General features: G+C 54.0%; 4 protein-coding genes across 4 annotated transcripts in view; 2 read left to right on the top strand and 2 right to left on the bottom strand.

The window, feature by feature from the left end:
- MONBRDRAFT_21360 (uncharacterized protein) overlaps nucleotides 1–477 on the top strand; it is a gene marked incomplete at both ends in the record, with an annotated part of 3,034 nt that extends 2,557 nt beyond the window's left edge. Inside the window, 2 exons of the mRNA XM_001744674.1 lie at nucleotides 92–188; nucleotides 283–477. Of these exons, the coding sequence (XP_001744726.1) occupies nucleotides 92–188; nucleotides 283–477 (292 nt within the window). The remainder of the gene's footprint in view (nucleotides 1–91; nucleotides 189–282) is intronic.
- Nucleotides 478–1,041: 564 nt separating this feature from the next.
- On the bottom strand, nucleotides 1,042–2,526 carry MONBRDRAFT_24288 (uncharacterized protein; the record flags this gene model as incomplete). Its single annotated transcript, XM_001744471.1, has 8 exons — nucleotides 1,042–1,115; nucleotides 1,251–1,340; nucleotides 1,443–1,551; nucleotides 1,697–1,768; nucleotides 1,897–1,990; nucleotides 2,105–2,151; nucleotides 2,259–2,363; nucleotides 2,458–2,526. 8 exons carry the CDS (start codon nucleotides 2,524–2,526, stop codon nucleotides 1,042–1,044), a joined length of 660 nt encoding a protein of 219 aa, XP_001744523.1.
- Nucleotides 2,527–3,151: 625 nt separating this feature from the next.
- MONBRDRAFT_16153 (uncharacterized protein) lies at nucleotides 3,152–4,774 on the top strand (the record flags this gene model as incomplete). The annotated part of the gene is made up of 7 exons (XM_001744673.1): nucleotides 3,152–3,223; nucleotides 3,414–3,566; nucleotides 3,743–3,843; nucleotides 3,946–4,043; nucleotides 4,159–4,239; nucleotides 4,347–4,473; nucleotides 4,576–4,774. Coding segments are annotated over 7 exons (831 nt in total), but the record flags the coding sequence as incomplete, so codon positions are not given.
- Nucleotides 4,775–6,074: 1,300 nt separating this feature from the next.
- On the bottom strand, nucleotides 6,075–8,368 carry MONBRDRAFT_24286 (uncharacterized protein; the record flags this gene model as incomplete). The annotated part of the gene is made up of 5 exons (XM_001744470.1): nucleotides 6,075–6,215; nucleotides 6,311–6,510; nucleotides 6,648–6,981; nucleotides 7,152–7,635; nucleotides 7,686–8,368. The coding sequence occupies 5 exons, from the start codon at nucleotides 8,366–8,368 to the stop codon at nucleotides 6,075–6,077; spliced, it is 1,842 nt and encodes a 613-aa protein (XP_001744522.1).
- Between the last annotated feature and the right edge of the window lie 627 nt (nucleotides 8,369–8,995).

Here is an 8,995-nt window from a genome sequence, read left to right as displayed (position 1 = left end):
CTCTCTCTCTCTCTCTTTGATCGCCAAACAATGCGCTTGAGATGCCTGCGCGTGCTTGACTCATCCGCAAACATTAATGTCGACTAAAAAGGTATCAAATGGGCATCATCCATTCAACTAAAAGTTTGGCGGCTTGCCAGCGTGTCACTGTCTCCTCCATTTGTCGGCGCCGCCTCCCAGTCGTTGCGGTAAGATGCCTGGCCCCTTGGACCATTGGGCTCTTCTCAGTGCCTCTTCCTGATATGACCAGTCCTTGCTGTGGGCCTTGTACAATGCATCCAGGTTCGCTTGAAATTGGCCGAAACAGTGAAGCAAGCTGTCAAATTGGTGGAGCAGGGTCACATTCGCGTTGGCCCGCAGACCGTTACTGATCCAGCTTTCTTGGTTACACGACGCATGGAAGACTTTGTCACCTGGGTCGATGCCAGCAAGATGCGTCGTCATGTGCAAAAGTACAACGATAAGGTCTGTATTTAACTTGTGCTTTGCACCCTCCCTGCCTGCCGACCTGATTGCCGAACACGCGCACTCATCGCAACACATGCTTGCTGCACACGTTCAATACTAGCTTGATGACTTTGACCTTTTGGGCTAAGCGGCCGCAAAAGGTTTGATTGATAGGATCCAGCCTGCAATGAAACAGCAGAGGCACAATTTCTTTTCTTTCTTTCTTCTTTTCGCCAATGTTTTTTCAGGGCCTTGGCTCTCCATCTCAGATGCTTCATCGTCATCGTCGCCGTTGGCGGTGGTGTTGTTTTACCGGTCCCTTGCCGCTGGTCGGCCTTGAAATGGGTTATCCCGGGTGTCCCCTAACAATGTTCCTCATGTCAAATTTATGTTCAATCAAACGTCCAATGCTGTCACACGAGGCGTACGGCATCTCGAGGTAGTCAACACAAACCCAAAGACGGAAGATTCACTACACACCCAAAAACAAATGCTTTGATCACGGATCAGGGGACAAGGAAGCAACAAAGAGACAAGAGCAACCCCAGACTCGGTAGCCTTGTAAAGAAGCCAGACGATTGCGAAGCCTGGCATCTAGTTTGGAATCAAAGGCAAGCCAAATTCGTCCACGCCCACGGCATCTGCCTGACCGTTCGCGGGGTTGGCATCTACACGACCAGAACACAAAAAAAACAACGCGTGAGGCACCAGATTGGCAAGCATCGCGACGGCAAAGCCACACAATATACGCCTTCTTGTCAGCTGGGGCACCCAGCTCTTCCAAGACTGGTGGGAAAACGTACTGGGCGTGGCAGTGGGGACCGAGGCCATGTCGTCCAGGGAAAAGTCCTCGCCCAAATCCAAATCATCCAGCTCACCCAACATGTCCAGCTCTGGACATGACCCGACAGAAACACAAACATACAAACGCATGAGCCAAGGGCATACATGCCGACACAGCCAAATATCAAGCGAGATCCAAAAACGCAACCAACCAGCATCCAAGTCACCCTCATCAATATCGTCCATGCCGTAACTGCGAGCAAGAATCTCCTGAATCTCGTTTTGGTCCTCCATCAGGTCTTCAAGCTCGTCTTGAATGTCCTGCAACGATCCAACCATTTGGGCGAGCCGAACATGAGACAAGACGGCACCGTGGTGTGGGGCCATGACAAGCACGCCAGCGGTCGTCGGAAGATCGGTGGTTGTTGGTTCGTGCAGCAAGAATGATCAGCACAGCACGACTCACCTCGATTTGGCTGACGTTAAGCTTCTTGAACTGGGTCTTCATGGCCTTGGCTCCTTCCTTCATCGCGGCCACCTGGGGGGAGAGAGACAAGAGGCAGAAATGATGGTCAAGACACGCGAACATGTAGAAAGATTGGCGTATGGACAGGGACATTGAGTGTGTTTGGCTGTTTGTTTTTGAACCAGAGGGGCGCCTCAAACCGTGTGTTGGGTGTCCTGCAGCGACTGAATGGCAAAATTTTGCTGCTCCATGTTGAAGGACTGTTGCTGAACCTGACCGAGCTGATTCTCATACCTACACTCATGCCACCGAAAAAAAAAAACAAGGAAAAGTAAAGAAAAAAAAAGGAATTGAGCAAAGCTTGTACACGCGCATGTTCTTGACAGCCTTGATGCGCCCTTGACATACGTGCGTTTCTGCTTGAGCACACGCATCGCACGCTGGCGGACCATTTTCTATCCAGAGTACAATCAACAAGGAAAAAAGCGGAGGGGAGGATCAATGACCAGGAGGATAACAGGTGGAACAGTTGACAGAAGTCTGTCGATGGTGGAGCTCGTACCTCCCCGGGCTTGCCCTTGAGCTGTTGAATCTGCTTCTTGTACTTATTGAGCTCAATGTCAAGCTTGGCAATCTTCTTCTCAATACTCTCGGCGCGTGAATCGGCCTGTCAGTCAACGAAAAGCATAAGCAGTGACCATCTGCGCGATGCGCCTTTGCAGCGGTCGCGGACCTGCACGACAAATTGTGCGCACACGTACCGAGGCGACCATGTCAGTCAGGCTAGGAGCTGGCTCCTTGGGCTTCTTGGAGCCGAAGAGGCGGTTCATGGCGACCGTTGTCACAACGCTCCAAACGTATGACCCTTGCACAGACGCACACTCGTCGCTATCTCGAGCTTGGCCGCCCTGAGCCTCTCACGCAGCGCCTGCTCTCAAATCACGCTCAGCAAAGGTCCTTTTGAAACAGTCGTCGTCACTCACAAGACCAGATCAGATCCGGCCAAGCCAAAAGAATAAAAATGAAACAGCGCTCTCTCTCTCTCTGTTTCTCTCTCTCTCTCTCTCTCTCTCTCTCTCTCTCCCTCGCACTCGTTACGTGTGTGTGTGTGTGTGTCGTCTCCTCTCTTCTCTCTTTCTCTCTCTCTCTCTCTCTCTCTCTCTCTCTCTCTTGTGTTGCGTGTGCGGAATTGTTTTGGAGCGCTTCGGTGTCGTCAACATGTGTTGTGTTTCATGTGACTTAAATGGATATGCTCACACATTTCGTGCACTGGGACCATGGCGGCCACGAGCTCCGCCGATCTGGCGCCGGCGTTGTCGACGACGGAGCTGCCGAACAACATTGTCGATGCTGCACGTCTGGTAGGAGCTGTCGTAGCAGCGCTGGTACACAAAAATCAACCGCGCCGGAGTGATGGCTCCCGCTTGCCGTTCTGGCCCTCACCTTGGTGGTTGAACGCAGATCCTGCAAACCGCCGACCCAGCTCGGAAGGTGCAGCTCACAACTGAAGCCATTTCGCGCTGGTATGTGTGCAGCTGATGGAGATGACCCTCCACCTCGACTCGTGCTGTTCATTGGTGGTACTTCAAAGGTGGCCTTGCGCTGTCCAGTGTATCCGTTGACCCTTTCACCCGTGCTCAATAACCTTTTTTATTCATCCCGCCCAACTCACGCATGCACACGCGCATGGATCTGTAGGCGCGCGGGTGAGCTTGAGTTTGAGCGAGTAACGCCCAAGCTGGCTCTGCCTGACCAACCGCCCCAGGATGCTGCCTTGGAGATTGTGGAACCACATCGCATGAAATTGGGCAAGGGCGGCTCCTTACAGAGTCGGATTGCGATTTTGCATTCGCTGGCCGCCATCGAACTGGTCTGTCTCCATATGCTGTTCAACCCTGCACCAGCATCTGCATCCAGATGCAAGCATCGCAGAGCGGGCCAGTCTCTTCTTTCTTTCTCCCCCTCTTCCCCTCTGGGTGTACAACCTCTTCTCACGTTGGCCTTTTGCCGCCTCTGGGCGTGGGTATCGGAACATGACCCATGTAGCACGCCGTCAATCTAGCATGGGACATTATTGCTCGCTTTGGCAGCCATGCCATCGTGGAAAGCCTGCCGGCCACCTTGCCTCGCGACTTTTACTCCGATTTGTGAGTGAATCTCTAGGGCTCAACGCCGGTTTACTTTGAGGCGGCATGTGAGCTGTTCTGACCCAGGCCTTACAACTCACCTCAACCTGGGGAACTGCGCAGCGTGACCGTGGCCGAGGATGAATGTCGCCATTTCAACATGCTTGCAGCCCGCCTCAAAGACCTGGGCTCCTATTTTGGTGCTCTTCCTGTCCACAACGGTGCGTCACGACGCTTGGTAGCAGCCTGCCCTTGCGCACGCCTCGTGTGTGATTCCGGAGCCCACCCCGGCCCCGCCCTCACCCCGTCTACCCGTGACTCGCTCGTGCCATCAAGGCCTATGGCAGAGCGCTGAAGAAACATCCAACTCTCTACTGGCGCGCTTGGCCATTGTACACATGGTACATGAAGCTCGTGGTACGCGTAGTTTGCTCGAACCGATGTATCGACGAGGCGCCAGACGTGGTGCTGTCACGACCGGCCTCAAGCTGCTGTTTTCCACTTTGGAAATACATCCCACCTAGGCTTGGATGTCACCCCCAACACCATTGAGAAGTTCCGACGCAATGGCGACACTGAAAGTGCCAACATGCTGCAGACCATCTATGAGGAAGAAATTACCCACGTTGCCGCTGGCATGCGCTGGTTTCGGTTCGTTTCCCACCTTGACTTCACCGCTACCTTCCAGTCCCTCACCTCATTGCCCATCGGGCTTACCAACCCGTATCATTTGCACTCCATATTGTTGCACAGGCAACAAACGGGTGACCTCGAGGAGGAAAGTGATCGCATTTCCGTCTTCCACCGCACCGTGCTCAAGTACTTTCACGGCGTGCTCAAGCCACCCTTCAACGATGCGGGACGTGCCCAAGCTGGATTTACCGAAGACTGGTATCTGCCGCTCGTGCAACGCGCCTCAGACAATGGCGCGGACAAATCTACCGCCAATTAGAGAGCCCCCGCGCACGCATCGGCCAAGCCGAACATGAAGCAGAATGATCTCGACACACTGAATTGGAGTTTTAACCGATACCAGTCCTAACATGTCAAGCACGAGAATGTTGATGGTACGACAGTAGTAAACACACGCCATTGCAAAGAAAGGACGAGACAGAGGAGAGGAGGGGGCGGCGAGGATTGCCGTAGCTGGCGCCACTCTTGCCCAGCAAACAGATTTGAAGACGGTCAGTTGAGTCTTAGAAACCGTAGTGTGGCTCGTCCTTCGGGGGATCAAGGCAGTCGGTGATGTAGTCAAGATCATGGGCGTGCGCTTCGAGCCAATCGTACACTTCACGCGTGATGTTGCGCAACGGCCCTTCACCAATCATGACATCAACGGGATCCTGGAGATTGCGAAAGCATGGGCTCAAAGCCTCGGGCACTTGCATGGTGGCCTTTGCATAGTCACGCCTGCAAACATGCATTACCAACGTATGAATGCTAGCCACACTAACTCGTGGATGTTCATCAGGTCACTCAAGCACGGCTGGGCTTGGACGTACCACCAAAAATAGAGCGAGTGCACGGCCCAGAGATAGTTGAAGCGATACGACGTGGGGCCGGCTCGCCAACCCGCCACCCGGTGCAAAGGTACACGATAAGCGGCCTCTCGCCGCGCCACAATCGTTGTTGCCTGCTTCAGAACGCTCTGTGCATCTTCAACACGCCCCTATGACCACGAAACAAGCATTTAGCATCAGCATGACAATGACAATAGCATAACAACAAGCACGCATTGACGCCCTCGTCACCACCGCAGAACCAATTAGCACTATCGCCAGGCATTGAGGTCACTGATTGACCGGTGACAAATCAGACAACAAAAAAAAAAATACCTGACGCCAATGCTCAGACTGTCCGTGGTTCTCGATGGCAGTACCCGCATAATCATACAAGGCATATAGCAGGCGGGCGCGGAGCCACAGCATTTCAACGCCATCAATCTATAGACCATTCGGCACGGCAACGAAGGCTCGTGAGACCAAACAAGAGGGAACGCGCCGCCAGCACCAATGCAGACGCGAGTCGTGCTGTCTCGTCGTGCTGTCTCACCATCTCGGCCAGGTAGGGCTGAAGAGCTTTGGGGGTCGTCTTGTTCAAGGCCTCAAACTGGGCCACGTAGGCACCAAACGTACTGTTCATGGCCGCCAAGAGCGGGCGAACCTTTGGTTGATCCCGACAATCACAGCAAGCAGTCAGCTCGGCTACGTACTCTTCCCAATCAACCCGCGAAGCTCAAGCTCGAGTTTTATCTATCGACACACTTTGGTCCAGTAGTCTGGCTCCTCTCCCATCCAAATGGCATCAAAACCTAGTTTAACGGGCTGCACGCTGTCAATGGGGTCAACGATGGCCGGAATCTCAGAGTAAGGATCCCAGCCTTGCATGTACGCCTACCCAGCACAGAACGAGATACGTCAAGATGAGCTCAGTCCCGGATGAGTTTCATAAACACCCGAGGTGTTGGGGAAGCCCCGTCAGGACTCACTTGTCCGTTCAGCTTGACATAACCGGTGTCGTCCGTGGGCAACACTGCACCGCTGTAGTTGCCGAAAATGAGGAGCTCTCGTTGGTCCTTGATGAAGCGCAGAAGAAGTTGGCGCAGGTCTTCGGCTGCTGACCCAAAGGGCTGCACGACAGGTGTCAACGCCTTGGCCAATGCATCTTGGTCTGACGCACAGCCGTCCGCTACAGGTTGAGCAGCCACGATATACAGCACAATGTCAGTGCGCGCTGCACGACGGCCAGTGCTCGGAGACTCAAACCCCTCCCGGCCCAAGAAACAACTTGCACAAGGGCGGTGGCGAGGAAAAAAGAAAACTGACCTGGCCCACAAACATCCCAGGCACTGCGGGCGGTTATAACGTCTTGCAGCCAGTAGCCCCACTCCCAGCCAGAATCAAAGTCCATCTGACCCGCCATGGTCTTGTTGACGCGTTGCTCGTGTGCCTTGATGAAGCGCAGATCGCTGACGCGCCCATAGGCATAGATGGGCAGGAACAGGGGTACTGACGAATCATAGTTGATCCAATAAGCTGTTTCGGGATGATATACAACCGAGCGGTTTGTCTCGAGGGCATAAAAGAGGAAGTCAAACATGCTGGTAAAATTCACGTTGCCATAGGTGTTAGCAGGATCCTCGTAATTGTAATACTGGACCTGCCGATGGGCAAAATGATGAAAGCAGACCGGCCACGCGTAAGATGGAGGCTTGGAAACGTACTCGGCTTGTAAAAAAAATTACGGAGACAGATGCCAAAGCAGGAAAAACGACAACGGGGAAAGGGAGCGACCGGCCTTCAGAGCCGCGATATCATGTGGATACGTACAGTGTGAGGCATGACACCCATGCGGTCATCGGCAAAGATGGGCAAATAGTTGAAGTTGATTGGACCCCCAGACATGGGATCCGTGTAGTTGGGGCAGACTTGGCCCGAGGAAATATGAACCTTGATATAGGCCGTCATTTGGTTCGCCGCGGCCTGTTGTGCCGTGATGTTGATCCAGTCCAACATCAGGCTGCATTCGGGGTGCGTAAACTCGCTAAAGCCGTTCTCTGTGCTTAAAAAGTCAAACCCAGCCTCGGCTAACCACTGCATACGTGAGGCGATGCTGGCTGGAGCGAGCGACAGGTCGCTGGTGGAGTTGACCAAGGCGAATGCGTGCTGCTGCTGAAGAGCGATGGCAGCATCGGCGCCGGCGTGCAGGCCAAAGCCACGCACAACCTTTGTCAGGTTGAGAAGACGACCTTGCCGGATCGGGCCCAACGCAAAACTGCCCCAATCACGTGCCCACAGCGGCAACCACTCGATTCTATCGCACACCAATGTCAGTGCGTGAGCGCTTCAGCCCAAAGCTCTTACAAAGAACTGCCAGACTTGGGGTTGGGTGAAATACCACTGCCATACCGGTTTTGCAGATTGGCCAAGCACCACTCTGCCAAAAGAGCCATGTCAGGTTGCATGGCCTCCCAGGTTTCCAAGACCGTGCCATTTGCCGTCAGATCAAAGCCCGTGAGCAGGTCTGTGAGCTCCAATGGATGCTGCGTGTGGATGTGGAAACCGCGTAGCGGCCAACGCGGCGAAGAGGACGTGTTGGCGATGGCCGACACGTTCAAGCTTTCGGGTACGATTGGCGTCAGGGGATGCAAAAAAGCAAACCCGGCCATCTGCAGGGCTGCATAGCATGCGTACGCATCTCCGCGCCCCGCCACCTGCGCGTAATGGCGATCGTATGGCAGAGGTGTGGGAGCGCGACCAGCGGCCACCACGAGCTGCGGTGACTGATGCAAAAAGGCCCGGACCGTGTAGCCCTCCGGTCCGAGCTTCTCAATGTCAGCGGACACCAAATGGCTGTAGCTGGTGTTGCCACAGGACCACACCACGTCAGCGTTGCTCGTGACGAGCTGAGCGCCCGTCTGCGCCACGAGCTCAGCAACCCGAGGTCCCACCGCCGCAGGGAGATTGCTATCCAATTCCAACTGCACCTTGAGACTCATGGCACAGCCCAGAAGGGCCAGCATAATGGTCACCAAACGACCCGCCATCGTGCCGACAGGCCAAACGCACCCCAGCCCACGACCACCAGATCTCAATCCCAGCGTCTAGGCCAAACGCAGCTTGATGAGCCTTGACCTCCAAAAAAAAAAAAATAAGAGAGACAGAGACAGAGACAGAGAGACAGAGAGATGAAAGTGAGACAGAGAGACAGAGACAGAGACAAGAGAGACAGAGACAGAGACAGAGACAGTCAGAGACAGAGAGAGATGAAGAGAGAGAGAGACAGAGAGAGATAAAAGAGAGAGAGAGACAGAGAGACAGAGAGAGAGAGAGAGAGAGAGATAAAAGTCAGACACACACAAGCTCCATCACGCTGTTGAGCAATCATTGACGGGTGATATGAGTTAATGTAGTTTCCAGAGCAGAAGATGAAGAAAATTTACCATTTGTTAGAGAAATTGTGGAAGCGGGTGGTATAGAAAGTTACGCATTTATCTGATTTTCTGCAGTTACACGTGTCGCGCAGTGGGAAGCGGGGCATCAGCGGAACGGCGGGTTGGAAGTGGGCAGTGCTGATTCGTGGATAGGGACGGCAGGCAACAGAGGCCCTGCGCACGAGACACAAGACAGCTTCTGTTGAATGCAACAATTGCTGTACAGCGCCCCCCCCCCCC

Source organism: Monosiga brevicollis, genomic scaffold (genome assembly GCF_000002865.3).
Source record: "Monosiga brevicollis MX1 MONBRscaffold_6 genomic scaffold, whole genome shotgun sequence".
NCBI classification, from domain to species: domain Eukaryota; class Choanoflagellata; order Craspedida; family Salpingoecidae; genus Monosiga; species Monosiga brevicollis.
Note: the sequence above shows the minus strand (reverse complement) of the source record. Positions and strands in the feature narration are given on the sequence as shown.